Below are 19320 nucleotides of genomic sequence, written 5' to 3'. Positions count from 1 at the left end.
AAAACACATACACAGGCACCATAATAATCGAGGGCAAAAGCGCATGGACTATTTCTTCTGATATACCGAAGCTTTAGAGTTCATACACAGCACATAAAACTCGATTACGTGATGAAAAAGATGCTTTGATAAAGAATTTTAATAGCAACCATGATATTTGTGTAAATAGTGGTTTTTATACGTCTTGGAATTACAAATTGTTGTTTTAATTTTGTAAACAGGAGGAAACTAATTGTACCGCGCAGTGAGAATTTAATTTTACACGCATGCGTATTGACGACAAATCTGCAGAAATGGCGACCCAAGCTAAAGTGCCGAAAGCAGAAGGAAAAAATAACCATGATAATGTCGATGAACAAGCAGGTATAAATCATTTACGTCTTAAACCGTCCTAATATAATTGTGCACCAAACTGTACACGGTGGGGGGGCAATATATTTCGAATCCTCGTACTCCGAGCAAAGTTTGTAATCAGTTCCTTTCGAATGGGGAAGCACATGGCTTGTTGACCGTGCTAGGAAGCTTTGTTCTTCATTGTCGATTTGCGAAGTTCTATCGGCAACACACCGTTGAGTAACAAAAATACATCTCTATGCCATACACAATGGCCTGACCCATATAATATTTCTTCTAAAATATGTTACTCCATGGCTAAATATCAATACAACTGAAAAAGAAACTGGAATAAATTTTGAGATGGTTTTGCAATGTTCAAATTTTGTGACTGGAAGTCAGGGAACCAATCCCATAATAGTCAAAAGAGCAGTGTGAAAGAAACCCATCTAACAACATATTTTTTGTGACTTACAATATTTTCTATTGTAAATCTGAATTATTGATCAAGCAACCCCAGTCTGCAATAAACAATGAAAATTTGGACATGATTTAGAGCCTATATTAAATTTATTGAAATACAAGAATTACCTCCCCTTGACCTTTGAGTTATCAGGATTCTTGCACATTTCTAGCTAATAACCTTTTGTTTTATCTACAGATAAAGAACAGCAGGAAGCAATTGAACAAATAGATGAAGTTCAGAATGAAATTGACAGATTAAATGAACAGGCGAGTGAAGAAATATTGAAAGTGGAACAGAAATTCAATAAAAGTCGGCAACCCTTTTTCCAGAAACGTTCGGATTTAATAGCCAAAATCCCTAACTTTTGGTTCACTGCTGTATCCTTTTTCTGCCAAAGCAAAAATTACTAAATATTTAATTCTGGTTCATTGAAAAACTTGCAATTTTCTGACCAAATTATTTGTATTCAATATAGGTATCCAGATTGCATTCTTATTCTCATCTCTGGTGGTTTATTTGTCTGACTGCCCAGAAATATTTCTATACACGCTTCAGGATTGATGGTTTTTGAGTTACCTTTTTTTTTTATTTAATTCATAAGCTTACTTACATATGACACAAGCCATCATAAGGTGTAGAACTAACATGGTTTTGGGTAAAAAAAAAAACAATTTCGAAACTGGGACAAAATTAATCAACCAAGTTAGATGTTACTCTTTGATATTCTGAAGATGTAACATCTAACATCCTAACAGTCAAAACCTCGTCACAAAAGTTGATAACTAGTTTACTTCTTTCAGCGTACGGCAAAACTCCCAATTTTCAGTTATCTGCACCACTGACACATTAAACTTACATATCATATCCATCTATTTTCCACAAAATCTTTTTTCTTCTCTATTTTAAGAGATTTCTTCGCAAAAATATTCCGCGATAACCAACAACAAACGGCGAAACCGGAAATCACCTATATTGGTGCGAGGTGAAGGCTGGCAAGATGCGTATTAGGAACAGGGTGCAACACGAAACGAAATCAAGAGTTTATTTGAAGGCAATCCTTTTAATGTCCAAGTCATTGATTAAATGGACATCAATAAACAAAAATCATAACATAAAGTCGATTGACTTTAAATTTATACACAGTGTTTAAGGTCATGAGATGAAGAAGCCGATTGATTTTCAGCGATTTCCAATATTTGCTGCCAGAGTTATGGCCCTTGATCACTTTGAATAATCTTGTGGACGCTCAAGAGGCCAAAGTTAATATCCGATTGACTTTCAATTTATACACAGTGTTTAAGGTCATGAGACGAAGAAACCTATTGATTTTCAGCGATTTCTGATAATTACTGCCAGAGTTATGGCCCTTGATCACTTCATAAAATCTTGTAGATGCTCTAGAGACTAAAGTTAATATCTGATTGAGTTTAAAGTTATACACAGTGTTTGAGGTCATGAGACAAAGATTTCTATTGATTTTCAACGATTTCCGATAATTACTGCCAAAGTTATGGCCCTTGATCACTTTGCAAAATCTTGTGACGCTCTCAAGGCTAAAGTTTGACTTCAGATTGATACACAGAGTTTAACATCTTGAGACGAACAAGTATATTGATTTTCAATGAATTTTTATGACTTGAACAGTTAAATCCATGATATTAAAAGCTTTGCATACAAAACGTTAGCATGGGGCAGAACTTTATAAAAACCAAACAAATTCTAATAGTTTTCTGATAATTACTCCGTGAGTTGTTGCTCTTAATCAGATTTTAGTGTATTATAAATGTTTCATTACCGAAAAAAGTAAAAATATGCGACAACCCTTGTTGACTGCCCGGACGATTTAGTTGCTGTGGGCGTATGTTTCGTTGCCTGGCAACCTATCTTTGGTAGTGTCGTGCTAGTGGATTTTTACAAGCCTGTTCTAGATGCTTAAGTTAATATCCGATTGACTTTAAATATATATACACTAGTGTTTAAGTTCTTGTGATGAACAAGTATATTGATTTTCAATGAATTTTGATAAAAGCTAAATCCATGATATGTTTCATATACTAAACGTTAGCATGGAGCAGAACTAAAAGCCAAACAATTTCTAACAGTTCTCTGATAATTACTTAATGAGTTGTTACTCAATCAGATTTTAGTGTAAATGTTTCATTACGGCCCAGACGACTTAGCTGCTGTGGTCGTATGTTTCGTTGCCTGGCAACTTATCTTAAAGTGATACTTTTGATCAGGTATATGTATAACTCATTATGTGATTCATTGATGGTTTGCTTAGTTTATTTCAAAAGTTAATTTCTTTAACAATGTAATCAAAGTTTGTCAACCACCCTCAAATATCTGCCCTACTAACGGAAGAAGATGAAGAAACATTACAGTATCTAACCAAGGTTGAAGTTCAAGAATTTGAAGATATAAAATCAGGATATAAAATTAATTTTGTAAGTCAACTAAATTCTTACAATGAGTTTCTTTTGAATGTACAACCTACACTGTAGTAAAAAAAAAAACAACATGTTAAAATGGGCAAGTCATGGCTCACAACCAATGAGAAATATTGAAATCATTTACCCATAGAGACAACAAATTGTTGGTTACGAACTGATATCCTTTCAGTCTCAGAAAACAATAAGTTTTAAAAAAAACACAGATCTCTGCTAAATTAATTTGAGATTGTGATAGACCACTGATTCCCAACCATTTGTTGGTTGCGACCCCATTCCAGAAACCAGTATGTGATCGCGACCCCTCGAAGAACAAGGTTACCTTTTTTAATATGAGACATCATCATTTACAGATCAAAGACGATTGGCACTGTACAAAGAGATGTATAGATCAGAGACTGGTATGCTTTTCATGAAAATCAGAACGTAACTTACTGAATTATGGCCCCTGATTGTACGAAAAATCACGTTTTTAGCTTGTGGACCCACTAGAAGTCACAATTTATACTCAATTTAAAAAAAAAAAAAAGTTTAAATCTATCACTGTTACACTTAAAGATACATTCCTGCGTACAAACTGGGTGATTTAATGGTATATATGGACTAAAAACATATTCAAACTAATTAATTTGTCATAATTTTGCTTCAAACATTGTAATTGCGAAGGAATGCCCTGCTATAAAAATTCGATCAAACCAGGTCATGTTTACTTCACATGACTTACCTCTCTTGGAAGTCAGAGGAGAATTGATTGCATACATAGGACGATGTTGTCTTTAATCGCTTACTATTTATTACAAATATTGAATCCTAATTAAATTCTCGGTTTATCCACTACCTGCATCTATTTCTGTCATTTGTATCTCAAAAAGTGTTGTACGTCTCTTTCATAAAGTTTATTAACTTGTACATTAAGCGCTCCATGAGTGTTTTTCGGGGAATCCAGTATTTTTCTAGTAAGATTGGATATTTCTACTTTACATATATACCAAAATTGACATACTTTTATTGGAAATAACCACACAATGATTATTTTTTTGGGAACCCATCTTTAAGTGAACGTTGAGTTCAAATTTTGTATAAAAAAAAATTCTAGCTCAAATTGCCTGACAGAATGGCCACTCCTTGTACGTAAATAGTGTAAAAGTAAGTAATACCAAGGTTGTGGACACTCTAGAAGTTACAATTTTAATCCGATTTTGATGACACTTGAAATGATTATAATCCAAACATCTTGGTTCCAATTTCTTAAAACGTTTAAATTTATCACCGTTACACCCTAATGAGGGTTGTGTTCCAATTTCTTGAAAATTGGACCAAAACTGCCTGACAAATGGCGGTTCCTTGTACACAAATAGAGTAAAAGTATGTCATACCAAGTTTGTGGACCCTCTAGAAGTCACAATTGTTATCTGATTTTGTTGAAACTTAAAATATATCTTTATATCCCAAATATCTCAGTCCTTTTATTTATTCGCGCATTTCAGACCATAACTTCTTGAATTATGGCCCCTGATTGTGCGCAAAATCGTTTTTTTTTTTTGTTAGCTTGTTCTCTATCCATCTCTTGCAAAATGTGGCCGTATCTTGCCTGGCAAGAGTAGTCCGACACAATCCCAGGAAAAGAGCTCCTTGACCCCAGTTGTTGTTGCGACCCAGAGGTTGGAACCCAGGTGATAGACACAACTCTGGGAGAACAAAAAACTGAGCCACGGTTTTAATATTCCTATTAATATTGGAAAAGTGCTCCTTGACCCCAGTTGTGGTTGCGACCCAGAGGTTGGAACCCAGGTGATAGACAACTCTGGGAGAACATAAAACTGTGCCCCGGTTTTAATATTCCTATCAATATTGGAAAGAATTAAAGACAGGTGTCTGTCTGTTTGATCACTACTTTGAGTATACTGCTTATTTTATAGAATTTTGATAGTAATCCATATTTTGAAAATGAAGTCATATCGAAGGAGTTTCATTTGAATGATACTGGTGAACCATCTTCCAAATCTACAACAATTAAATGGAAACCTGGAAAAGTAAGTGTGAAATTTTGAAATATATCCTATGTTAGTCCCAAAATGACCTGGTTAGTATTGAGTGGGCATTTATTATACATATGAATTTTCCTGATTAAAAAGGCTCTTAAACTGTTATCTCGTATGCTGAATTTTGAGTTGGAGCTACGGGCGTTCAGTGGGTTTTTAGTTACCTATAGATTTTCAATGATTTCCATAAATAACTGCAAGAGTAAAAAATCTGTAGGCTAAAAAAAATCTTGGCACTAAAGTTAAATTTATACAGTGTTTATGGTCATGAAACAAAAAAGTGTATTTATTAATTTGACTATAAATAAGCATTGTTTATGTGATATTTCCAACTTTCTGATAACTCAAACCGCCATATTTTCATGTGGACGTATATTGTCGTTGACCCTGTCTGTCCAGAGTTAGTTTGTGGGCACTTTACAGGTCACAATTCTTATCTGATTTTGACGGAACTTGAAATATAGGTTTATCTCAAATTCCAAAAGATCTTGGTTCCTTTCGATATTGGCATATATCGGATCGTAACTTCCTGAATTATGGCCCTTAATTGTACGAAAAATCACTTTTTTTCTTTAACTTGTTCTCAATAATCTCTTGCAAAATGTGGACGTATCTTGCCTGGCAACCGCTGGTTTGTATAAATTTACAATCTTGAACTAAAAGCCAATCAAATTTAAATTATTTCTGTTGATGAATGAGTTGTTACTCCTAATTAGTTTTTTTATGTCTCTTAAATTTTCCCATTACCTAGAAAAGAATATGCGACAATCCTTGTGGACTGGTGGTGTGTTTGTTGCCTGGCAAACAATCTTTTTTAAAACAGAAAGTGATTTGTTAACTGAGTAACAGTTGACATTCTTAGTAAAGATACATGTACAAGTTAAATTGGAATTTCTAATCCTTGTACAGGGCTAGAAATTCACGCGAATCTCTGAATCTGATATGTGCAAGGATTCTCACAATATCTTTTTAAAGGAAAAAAAAATTGTCGTGTCCATCCATATATAAGTCGAAGCAGTATATACGACGAATGTTTTTCAACTCCACAGTAGCAATCTATTATCAAGTTTCAGGACTGTTCTCCTAGTCTAATACAGTGCGGGTGTACACCATGAAAAATTGGCGCATATTAATTATGATAAAATAATCAGTTTATAAATGTAGGACTAACTTGATTAATATTCGAAGTTGTGGTCTTGGTTTATTTCAAGCAGTTTTTATTTCAATATATCTGATATTAATAAGACACTGAAGGCTTTGTTGCTAATCACACGTATTTTAAAAGTATGATACTAAAAATAGAATAAAACAACGCAGTAATGGAAACCTGCCAATTTTGACAAATGTCTGAAAAAAGATTGTTTTTTTTTTAAAAAGAAAAGAAATAAACAAGCTAAGAAACATCTACAAATATTTAGATTGGAATTGTGTAACTTAATTAAAGTAGTTTTGTTTTAGACAATAGTGTGTGCCCCATCATGGAGAGACATTGGGTTACTGAACAAATTCTTTTCAAGATGTTGATTTTTTTTTTTTTTTTTACCTTCATCCGCATATTTATAAGTCAGAAGCAGAGTATAAGACAAAGGCGGGCCTTCAGGGGAAAAAAATCGACTTATGTCCCGAAGAATACAGTACTTTATAGAATACTACATGTATAATAAAATAAAATATTTGTTGTGTTTTTGTTTTACTGTTTACTTCTAACTTATAATTTTGAAGAGTTTCTGGCTTGCCATTGTCTTTTGTTTTTGTGTTTATGTTAGTTAATGAATTGTGTGGAAAATTCCCCGATCACGACACAGCATTTTATTTTAATCCCTTTTAAATAATATTTAAAAGAGACTGCTCTAGCAGACCTTAAAACAAAATAATTTTGGGTTCCATTTTATCCTTTTGAGCGATTTGATTCCGCTAGTTCCACGTCAATATAATGGGGTTAAATTGGATCATTCCAATTCTATTCTATCACTGTCAATATCGGCCATATGTTTTTTTTTGGGGGGGGGGGTCACTTTTGTTTGCGCGGACATAAACTATATTCCTTTATTATAGTACTTTGTGCAGTTATCAATTTCGGACGGTGGCATTGTATTTTGGTGTTTTAGATTAACACAAAACACAATTTTGTTTTTCAGACAGTATTATTAAATAAGTAAGCCATTAGTGAGGTTTTTAAAACGGATAAGTTTAAATTTACAGTATTGTAATTTAAGGATTTGACGATTACATCAAGTACTCCCAGTAAAGGTGGAAGAAAGAGAAATCATGATGAAGGGGAACAAGAAACATTTTTTAACTGGTTTTGTGATCATGCAGATGCTGGAGCCGATGAATTAGGAGAAGTTATTAAAGACGATATTTGGCCAAATCCATTACAATATTACTTGGTAAGTCGAGGATGGAAGTTCATTTGAAAACACACAAGCAAGATTTTGCTTGTTGATATGAAATGTTAAAGCAAAAATTCAAGTGGCAATATATTTTTTCTGGAAGTGACATTAATAATCCCGTGCCGTGACTTTGTTTTACGTGTACAATTTTGTTTCCGAAGCATATCTCATAAACCATTCAAGATATCTTCATGAAACTTAGTACAAACATCAACCTGTGATAGTGGTTTCGCCTTTTGCTAATTAGAAATTTCTTGGATTTAATCATGTGGTCGTATATTGTCGTCGGTCCGGCATCTACAATTGCTTGTGGATACTCTAGAGGCTAAAGTTAATATCCAAATGAAAATGAATTTATACACAGTGTTTAAGATCACAAGAAGAAGAATCCTAATGATTTTCACCGATTTCCGATAATTAATACCAGAGTTATGTCCCTTGATGACTTTGAAAAATCTTGTGGATGCTCTAGATGCTAAAGTTAATATCCGATTGACTTTAAATTTATACACAGTGTTTAAGGTCATCAGACGTAGATTTCTGATAATTATGGCCAGTGTTATGGCCCTTGATCAATTTAAAATATTGTGGATGCTTTAGAGACCATAGTTATCATCTGATTAATTTTATAATTATACACTGTGGTTACCCCTATATATAATCGTTGCAGTTGACTTAAGATTGCTACACAGAGTTTAAGGTCTTGAGACGAACAAGTATATTGATTTTCAATGATTTTTGATAACTTGAATGGCGAAATCCATGATATTAAGTGTTTTGTATACTAACCGTTAGCATGGGCCAAACAAATTCTAATGATTTTCTGATAATTACTTAATAAGTTGTTACTCTTAATCAGATTTTAGTGTATTATAAATGTTTCATTACCAACAAAAGTAAAAATTTCCGACAACTCTTGTTGACTCCCCAGCTGATTTAGCTGTCTGGCAACCTATATTTCTCCAAGTCTAAAAAAAACCCACCATTTCTATATATCACCATTACACCCTAATTTCTTAAAAATTGAACAAAATGACCACCCCTGGTACGCCAATAGTGTAAATATATGGTATATCAAGGTTGTGTACCCTCTAGCGGCCACAATTTTGATCCGATTCGCGCATATCGGATCGTAACTTCCTGAATTATGGCCCTAGATTGTACGAAAAATCGTATTTTTAGCTTGTGGTCCTTTTAGAGATCACAAGTGAATATATCACTGTTACACCCTAATGATGGCCGAGTTGAATTTTGTGAAAAGCTGCCGAATACAATGGCAGTCCCTTGTACGCAAATAGTGTAAAAGTATGTAATCCCAAAGTTGTAACCCTCTAGAGGTCACAATTTTTATACAATTTTGATGAAATTTAAAATATATCTTTATATCCCAAATATCTCAGTCCATTTCGATATTCGCGCATTTCAGACCATAACCTCCTGGATTATCGCCACTGTTTGTACACAAAATCCCTTTTCTTTTTTTGCTTGTTCTCTATCCATCTCTTGCAAAATTTGGGCATATGTTGCCTGGCAACCACTGGTTCCTTCTGCCTTTCAAATAAGTGCAAGGTCGCAGGATGTTGATGACTAGTCATCTTGTTTAAATTGTCCCCCGCCTTTCGAAGAAAGCAGGGGATTATTAAAATGGGTTCGTCTGTCTTGTCTGTCCATCCGTCACACTTTTTGGGACACAATAACTCTTTCTAATTGAGCTAGAATGTTCAAACGTGGTGTAGGTATTTATTAGTTCAATGCCTTGATGGTGTTGAAAGATGAGCATTTTCTGCTTAGGGTAAGCGGAGATGAGCAATTTGATTGGACACAATAACTTGCGTCCGTTTCTTTCTAATTGAGCTAGAATGTTCAAACTTGGTGTAGGTATTTATTAGGTCAATACCTTGATGGAGATTGAAAATGAGCATTTTCTGCTAAGGGTAAACAGAGATAAGCAATTTGATTTGTTGATGCTTTGGAACACGATAACTTGAGTTCTAATTTAGTGAGAGTGATGAAACTTGGTGTATAATTTCATTACATCAATACCTTGACTAAGTTCAATAATGAGCAGTTTGATTGGCTAAGACTTTGGAACACATTAACTCTCCTAATTGAGCTAGAATGTTTAAACTTGGTGTAGGTGTTTATTAGGTTAATGCCTTGATAGAGTTCGAAGATGAGCATTGTCGGCTTGGGGTAAGCCAAGATAAGCAATTTGATTGGTTGATGCTTTGGGACACGATAACTTTGGTTCTTATTAAGTGAGAGTGATGAAATTTGGTGTATAGTTTTATTACAAAAATACCTTGGCTAAGTTCGATAATGAGCATTTTCTGCTCAGGGTAAGCAGAGATGAGCAATTTGATTGGTTGATGCTTTGGGACACGAAACTTTAGTTCTAATTAAGTGAGAGTGGGGACACTTCGTGTAGAGTTTTATCTCATCAATACCTTGACTAAGTTCCATAAATTAGCATTTTCTGCTTATGGGTAAAGCAGAGCGATAAGTAATTTGATTGGTTGAGACTTTGGAACACAACTCTCCTTCTAATTAAGGTAGAATGTTCATACTTGGTGTAGGCGTTCATTAGGTAAATGCCTTGATGGAGTTCGATGATAAACATTGTCTGCTTACGGTCAGCAGAGATAAGCAATCTGATTGGTTGATGCGTTGGGGCACGATAACTTTTGTTTTAATTTTAAGTGAGAGTGATGAAACTCATTACCTTGACTAAGTTTGTTGATGGGAATTTTCTGCTTAGGCTAAGGATCGATAAGCAGTTTGATTGGTCGATACTTTGGAACACATAACTCTCCTTCTAATTGAGGTAAAACTTTCATTCTATCTGATAGAGGGTGATGAAACTTTGTGTATAGTTGATAATCAGTTTGATTGGTCGATTAGTGAATATGTGTCATCTATTTATTTTGGGATTTCGGCGGGGGACATCAGCCTCACTGTTGGCTTGTTTATCTAACTTCTAGTACTTGACAATACTAGAAAACTTGCATCACAGGCACTTGAAGTAAAAAGAATTAAAATATAACTTCTTACCTTATCCTTGATACAAGGTACAACGTATATTCACTATATATAATAATATAAAAAATTGTGGGAATAATTGTTGATTGCACAGGAGCCACAATGGCTAAGTGAGTCTAGTCTGGAGAACGCGGGTTCGCTCCAGGTGTTGCTGACAAAGTGATCTTGCGGACACAAATAAACTTCATCACATTAAACCTCTCATAGGAGACTGGCCAAACTCCTATAGAACCAACAGGAGGGATGAAGTTGTTTTCTGTTGCTCTCATATTGGTCATACTTTTTTTAACTCACATTTTTATTTTGAAGCGCGAGCCTCAACCAGAATGTGTTCACTGTCATGTTTCTTTGACAGTTAAGCACATTTTGATTGAGTGCAATCCTCTCAAGAATTTAAGATCAAACTAATTACCATTGCCAGTCACTACATCAATTATTGGCTGAACCGGAGCTGTATGGCAGTGTCGCAAGACGGGGAGGGCCTGACAAGGACAGCTGTCAAGTTGTTGGGATGGATCGAAAAACCAAGGATCTGTGTTTGCCCATCTGCATTAGCCCAGTCGGATGTTAAAACAAACCCCATTTCATTTTGATTGCAACAGGCATATCTGTCAAAAAAATAAATTCTCCTGTTCTCCCACTGTAACTGATCAGATATTCCAGTCCTGAATGAGTTGATAGGTTTGGTAAACAATTTGTATATCGATTTAACTATGAGTTCGCTGATCATTGTCCACATTTCATAGGTATTTGATTCATTACTGTAATGTCATTTGTGTGCCAGTTTATGTTTTTCCTTCTGAAGCTTGTGACATTAAAGGTTTTCTTAAAAAAAACACTACAATTCAATTCTCATGTTCATATCAAAATTTGACCTACAGCTTAGCAAGAAGTCTCATATAAATGTATATTTTGTTTTACCAGGCATCAGAAATTGATGAAGACACCGGTGGTGATTTAGGAGAAGGTAATTTTATACGCCCATCACTCCCACTATGTAATAACTTCCTATGATGTCATTACTGACTTCCAGTCATTTTGAATTTAGTTCTTCATCCCTGAAGAAGTTAGTATTTTTACTGACGGTCCGTCCGTCCGTCCGTCCACAATTGTTTGTGGACTCTCTACAGGTCACAATCTTATCCGATTTTGACGAAACTTGAAATATAGGTTTATCCCCAAAAGATCTCAGCTGCTTTCGATATTGGCATGTATCGGACCGAAAATTCATGGATTATGCCCCCTGATTGTACGAAAAATCACGTTTTTAGCTTGTGGACACTATAGAGGTCACAATTTTTATCCGATTTTGTTGAAACTTGAAATATAAGTTTATAACCCAAAGATCTTGGTTCCTTTCGATATTTGAGCATATCGTCCCGTAACTTCCTGAATTATGGCCCCTGATTGTACGAAAAATCGCGTTTTTAGCTTGTGGACCCTATGGAGGTCATAATTTTTATCCGATTTAAAAAAACGTTTTATTATATCACCGTTACACCCTAAGGATGGCTGAGTTCGAATTTCGTGAAAATCGGCCCAAAATTGACACACAAAATGGCCGCCGTTTGTTCTCAAGTAGCGTAAAAATATTATATAACAAGGTTGTGGACCCTATAGAGGTCACAATTTTTATCCGATTTTGTTGAAACTTGAAATGTAAGTTTATAACCCAAAGATCTTGGTTCCTTTCGATATTTGCGCATATCGGACCATAACTTCCTGAATTATGGCCCCTGATTGTATGAAAAATCGCGTATTTAGCTTATGGACCCTATAGAGGTCATAATTTTTATCCGATTTAAAAAACCCTATTATTATATCACCGTTACACCCTAAGGAGGCTGAGTTCGAATTTCGTGAAAATCGACCCAAAACTGACAGACAAAATGGACGCCCTTCGTTCTCAAATAGCGTAAAAATATGGTTTATCAAGGTTGTGGACCCTATAGAGGTCACAATTTTTATCCGATTTTGTTGAAACTTGAAATGTAAGTTTATAACCCAAAGATCTTGGTTCCTTTCGATATTTGCGCATATCGGACCGTAACTTCCTGAATTATCGCTCTTGATTGTACGAAAAATCGCGTTTTTAGCTTGTGGACCCTATAGAGGTCATAACCCTATTATTATATCACCGTTACACCGTAAGGACGGCTGAGTTCGAATTTCGTGAAAATCTACCCAAAACTGACAGACAAAATGGCCGCCCTTTGTTCTCAAATTGCGTAAAAATATGGCATATCAAGGTTGTGGGCCCTATAGAGGTCACAATTTTAATCCGATTTTGTTGAAACTTGAAATGTAAGTTTATAACCCAAGGATCTCGGTTAAATATTGCTATACTACAGTTTTAGAGAGCTGACATCGTGTTTTTTATTTTCAGAAGACGATTTAGATGAAGAAGGAGTAGATGACGAGGAAGGAGATGAAGATATAGATGGGGAAGATGAGGTAAAGTATACCAAAGCATAATAGAAAAAGTACCAACAAAAGAAGAAAATCAAGACCCACACACACGCACACACACACAATTTGCCATAGCAGTTTTACTCTTACGGTGAAATGTAAGCACAATGGATAGAAATCAAGTCAGTAACTTGTATGTCTATCACTAGCAGCTACACACAAGACACAACGTAGCAGCATGGAGGAGATAGCGTCTGGTGGGATCCCCCTCTCTTATTACATTGCTAATTTAAGTGGTTCTGGTACTCGTGTGTAACACTATGATCAGGTTGATCCTGTGTCACAATCTCAAATAAGCAATGTACCAAAAGGAGCTGTGTAAAACTATTTTATTTTGGTCATCTTACAAACTATATATTTTGATTTTTCGACTTAACTTCGCATGTTCGTTTAATAATAAAACTGTGTTCTAGATACAGTAGAATCTGCATTATGCAGCCATTTAATAAAATCTCGTTGCTTTTTGTGCTGACATAATTAAATATTACGCTTGGATGCATTGGAAGCGGTAAATTTGGCCGTCGCTGAATCTTGCGCCGAACGAAAATTCTTTACTCAAATCTCGGACATAACTTAACGGGAGTGGCCTCTTAATAAAATCTTGCTGCTTTTTGTGCTGACAAATTAAATATTACGCTTGAATGCATTGGAAGCGGTAAATTTGACCTTTACTGAATCTTGCACCGAACGAAAATTCTTTACTCAAATCTTGGACATAACTTCTGTAAACTTGTCATTTTGTACCAACCTTCGATACTACTGTCTACCATTGTGATGCATTCGATAATATTTATCCATTTTTGTGAAGAAAATCGATGAATTAATTTTATTTTATCAAAAAAGCACATGAACAAAAAACATCGCTAATTTTATCACCTATTTACAGGGGGTGTAACTCTGTATGTAATATTATAGGAGGCGCTAAGAGAGATACTAGATGATCGTGACAAAACTCGGTACTTTTATTTTATTCAATCAATATCAAATAATGTGTGAAAACAATGATCAGGTTAGTCGTTTAATAAAACAAAAGATTAATTAACAGATAATCCCGGGTTGATTGTTATTTTTACATTTCTTTTTACCTGATCAGTGGGGGTCCAGTTAATTAACTACTACTCACGGGATTAGCGGGGGTGTTACAAAGAACGACAAGATGGTATCATTCAACAATGGCCGTTGAATGGGCGATGTTTTGTTGAATTTATTAGTAAAATAGTGACTGCTGGCCGCGTTAGAGGAGTGACCGTTGAATAAAGAGATGAAACAACAGAATTTCTACGGGGGGAATTTATCGTGACCGCTCACAAGGAGATGTCGCTGAATAGGAGTGGCTGCTCATAGAGATTCTACTGTACATGGTTATATAACAGTAACGCTAGATGGTACATGCTTTTAATTTAAAGGTCATGCATATTTGAATGCTTATGTCGAAACATCAGCAGCCTACATTGTTGGGACTAGAATCATAGAATAGAATTCAGGTTGTGTGCTGATAGTATTTAGCAGGCCTTGAGAATAGAGCGATGGTTTCTGATAAATATTTTTTTCTATATGTCTGGTTTTCTTTTTACCTTCATCAGGCCTCGAAATGTTTAAAAAAAACCCTACCTGTCGCTTCAGTAAATAACCTGTCACTCTCAATTATCAAACTCAAAGACTAATCACATCACACATATCCATACATGTAAGTACACACACACATGGATAGGTCTTTGACGTACATTGCTCTATATAAATATCGTAATATGAAACCTTTTTATTTCTTCGACATTGGAATGCCTAAAAGTTCTTGAAAGTCGGCGAATCTGCTTTGGCTCAGCGACTCGAAGATTTGTACAATTCTATCATCCGTATCCACGTGAATTCCGCAAAGTATCATTGTACCACACTTCCGTACTAAATCGAATACTTCAGCGTTGAGTTGTAGAATTCAGATTTTAAAATATCCGTAATAAATTGAATATCAAAACACAAATCATACCTGTGCATGGCATCGTATTTACATGTACCGCGTGCGAAGGACAGATAACGCCACCTGGAATTCCCTTCTCACATATCCGGACTATATTTACGCTACTAAATCGAATACTTCAGCGTTGAGTTGTAGAATTCAGATTTTAAAATATCCGTAATAAATTGAATATCAAAACACAAATCACACCTGTGCATGGCACCGTATTTACATGTACCGCGTGCGAAGGACAGATAACGCCACCTGGAATTCCCTTCTCACATATCCGGACTATATTTACGCTATAAATTATATTTATTTATGAAATATTTTTCCGACCTGATTTTTTGGTTTCGTCAAATTGTCTTATAAATTATTCATAGCCTTTATTTATGGAAATTGTTTAAACTTTTTAAATGATTAAATACACCAAGCAACGAACCATGTGCATTTCCATTCCAACCACTACTATATTTACTATGGTGTCGTTTTGGTAGAATTATTTCAGGTGACTTGGGGGTGCGTTTTAATTTATTTAGATATAATACTCCGTAATGCTATAAACTAGTGTCAAGCAGATGAAAACAAGCGTAGATGGTGTGAAATTCATTGATATAAAATTGTCTACTTCCAAACTGTGTGAGTAACTGTAGCCTACAACAGAGCGAGATGTAAACAGTGCAAATGGCGGCTTTTCGCGGTATTTCCGTGCTTAATTCTTGCATTTAGAAACAAATAATTAAATGTACGTGACGAGGACGTGAGTATTGTGTTCAATTGACTGAACATCAAATAAAATTTAGTTCAAGCGACAGGTAGACAGGCGAAAATTTCGAGCCATGCCTTCATCCATAGATAGACGTTTGGTGTGATTTCCACAGGAAAAAAAAATATATATGTTGATTTATACCCCGAAAAAGCTTCAGATAGGGTAAAAGGTCGCAAGTCTCTCGCCATGAATTCACCAGTTTTACTCACCGAGATATATCTGTAACCCTTTAGAACTTGGCACATGTAAATATTGACTACCTTAGTTCCTTGAAAGAAAATTAGAGAAAAGTGATGTATAAATACCTGGACACACCGGAACCGTCCAAAACTGTGGTTCCTTAGATCACCTCAAACTGTGTCTAAGTAGCCCAAGTTTAAGTGGTTTGAATCAGTTTTAAGTGCTAAAGGGTTAATTTATTGATCTATTTTTCAGGATCTGGGTGAAGATGATGAAGGCGGTGATGAAGATGAAGGATAAATAATGAATAAATTATCATCCATTAATCATAACTATCAACCAATCACCTTTCATTTCATTTTAACTAGGATACGCCCACTTATTTCATACATGCCTCAGTATCATGACTTTAACAGTAGCAAGGAAGAATAGACATTCCCACATCTTGAATGTTTATATCCTCAAAATAAAATAAAGTACAGACCTATATGTACAGGGTTAAACAAAAGAACCAACTACATGTATTTAAAGATTCTGCATAGCAGAGTAAGGCAAGTCTGACAGTCTAGATCAAAGAAACAGCTATTATTGAGTGCTTATGGATGGCCCAACGATGGATAATGATAACCTTATTTTAAGTTAATAGGTCTATGGATTAGAGAAATGCAAGTTTGGGGGACTTAACAATGTATTGACACTTGTACATGTTCTATTTATTTCAACATATTAATTGCACAATTGACTTGGATTTTTTATGTTTGAAATAAGAATGAAAGATCTTTATTTTAAGACATTGAAAACCTTTATTGGTATTATAATATTACTGTTACTGATTTCTTTTTGTGCTCATAGCATTATATAAATTGTTTTAAGTAATACCAAACTACGCAAGTGAACCGTTAATAAATTATAATTAATGCTGTTTTTGAACAAAATGTGCGCTATACTGTTGTCAAATGTTAATGATCTACACAAACGGATTGTGACAAATATATAAATATTTCAGAGATTACTTAAATATTTAGAGAACATTGGTTCAATTTTGTCAGTAGGACGATAAACCCCATTTCACTTTCTTCAATCCTGTAAATTTTTATCCAATCAAACACTTTCATTTAGTTTGTATATGTGTTGTGTTTTTTGTAAGAATCTGTTGAAAATCAGGGTGTATGAAATAAAGCAGATCTCAGTTCCTGATAACCATTGCAACACTGGATTGTTTTAAAAGTCATAACTTATATTAGAAATAAAAAGGTGATGTCATTTGTTTTTATTAAAAAGTAATATCTTTTCTGTAGATTGTAATTTGTACAGGGATAAAAATTTATTTATAGTATGCTCAACTGATTTCATCCATAGGGTTGACAATTCTCGAGGAGCCACATTGGTCCATTGCGAGATATATATTATCTTGATGGTTATATCTCACAAAGTATGAATCAAGAAAGTTTTATAATGATGGATGCACAGATCTTTTCTTATATATATTGGGATAAAATTCAAGTGTTTTGATAATTTTAAACACCCACATTGATTATATATTGTCTTCGCCCATGTCCATCCGTCATCCACAATTGCTTGTGGAAACTCTTTATGTTATCACCCCTTGATGTGAAATTCATGCGGTGTTTATGGTTACCAGAAGAAACCTGATCATTTTCAAATAGCTAAATTTATTATTGATTACTGGTACATAAGCTAAACAATTACTGTTACTCTTATCAATGGTTGTGGCTTAGTCGTGGGGTTATTCATTCCTATAATGATAATTACCTCATAGGTTGTTACTCTTAATCAGTTTATAGTGTCGTGTAAAGGCTACCATTAATTACATCAGAATAAATATGCAACAACTTTTATGGAAGACTTGGCGACTGTGGACATGTTTCATTGCCTGGCAGGCTGTCTCTGAGATGCTGTAAGCGATCTATCAAAAATGAAACTGAACCTTAAATTAAAATTGTTCAGAACCAAGGAGTGAGATCAAGATGAGAATTCTATATTTATTGTGGGCGTAAAATTTGTACCAAAAACTATGAGGCAGGATTCATTAAAGTGTCATTTTGTTACAAATCATAAAAAAAAAATGCAATAAAAAAAATTGTGTAATATGTAAAGATTTTGTCTGTTAAATGGTTACAACTTGGTTAATAATAAGCCTTTTACGATGTCCTAGGCTACACTGTCTTGATAGCTGCAGTTTATTGGATGTTGGTCTGTACAAAATAGCAGAAACATTTTTATGAAAATGTCTACAGGTCACAACTTTTATTCGCCCACACACCCCCACATTTACGCCCTTGTGTAAACACATTGAAGTAAAAATTATCTGTAGGCCTACAAAGTAGTCTAAAACTAAATGTTCTATGTTAAGTGAGAAACCTTTTAAGTACTCAATAGAATTACGGTTTCTATGTTCCATTTACCACAAAAACAGAGAAAAAACAAAACTAAGAAAAATATAAACCGTCTCGAAAGATAGCAGTGTGCACAAAGCCGTATATAGGGCATATTCCTGAAGCAATGGTCCTCTGGCCATTGCTGTATGGGCTTCTGAGTGTCTATTCTTCCCGTTCAATCAAATTTATCCCAAGTACAGCAACATGACGGCCCTTCTTTTAAAGATACATTATGGGAGACTCGATAACGAGTTGGCATTTCTCACTATAATATACTGAGCGCCATGGAAAACGCATCACTTTTTTTCCCCCCAAATGTTTTATTACTAGGTGGTTTTGTATGTATAATATTATACAATACTATGAACTATTGTTTCACACAATGCTCCCAAACTCAAAAAATATCGGCCCGTGTGCAAAAAAAAAAAAAAGCACGAGATGCACATGAAAAACACAATATTCACGTGCAGCATTGTGTGTGAGCCCTTTAAAAGCATGATTTCAACTTAATCGGCAGTACATGAACTGTGAAACGTCAATCTGTCGTAATTTGTTGTTGGACGTGTGAAGGAATCGAGCTAGAGACAGAATGAAGCCATGGGAATGTCCAGAGCCGGCATGGCTACACTTGCTATTGCCAGACACTTCAATTGTCATCAGTCCACTAATGTAAGGTTGGTGGAACATGTTCGAGTTACTGGATCGACACGTGACCGTCAACGTCCTGGTCCACAACGCGTTACAACCCAGACTCAAGACCGCTACATCCGGGTCACTCATCTGTGTGGCAGATTCCGCCCAGCGACTCAAACAGGTGCAGCACTCG

General features: G+C 35.0%; 1 protein-coding gene across 1 annotated transcript; it reads left to right on the top strand.

Moving 5' to 3' along the window:
- The first annotated feature begins 27 nt into the window (after window positions 1-27).
- On the top strand, window positions 28-18212 carry LOC126831634 (protein SET). The gene is made up of 8 exons (XM_050562228.2): window positions 28-363; window positions 995-1176; window positions 3124-3246; window positions 5169-5282; window positions 7508-7681; window positions 11648-11690; window positions 13110-13177; window positions 16351-18212. The coding sequence occupies exons 1-8, from the start codon at window positions 267-269 to the stop codon at window positions 16393-16395; spliced, it is 846 nt and encodes a 281-aa protein (XP_050418185.1). The 5' UTR covers window positions 28-266; the 3' UTR covers window positions 16396-18212.
- The last annotated feature ends 1108 nt before the right edge of the window (window positions 18213-19320 follow it).

The sequence above is a fragment of the Patella vulgata genome, chromosome 1 (assembly GCF_932274485.2).
Source record: "Patella vulgata chromosome 1, xgPatVulg1.2, whole genome shotgun sequence".
NCBI lineage: Eukaryota > Metazoa > Mollusca > Gastropoda > Patellidae > Patella > Patella vulgata.
Note: the sequence above shows the minus strand (reverse complement) of the source record. Positions and strands in the feature narration are given on the sequence as shown.

What these genes read in the sequence shown, in the direction of transcription:
- LOC126831634 (XM_050562228.2), top strand. Translation starts at nt 267, where the DNA reads ATGCGTATTGACGACAAATCTGCAGAAATGGCGACCCAAGCTAAAGTG. An exon ending in CAGGATATAAAATTAATTTT is followed by an intron (nt 3,247 to 5,168) that starts GTAAGTCAACTA and finishes CTTATTTTATAG; the next exon opens with AATTTTGATAGTAATCCATA. An exon ending in ATCCATTACAATATTACTTG is followed by an intron (nt 7,682 to 11,647) that starts GTAAGTCGAGGA and finishes TTGTTTTACCAG; the next exon opens with GCATCAGAAATTGATGAAGA.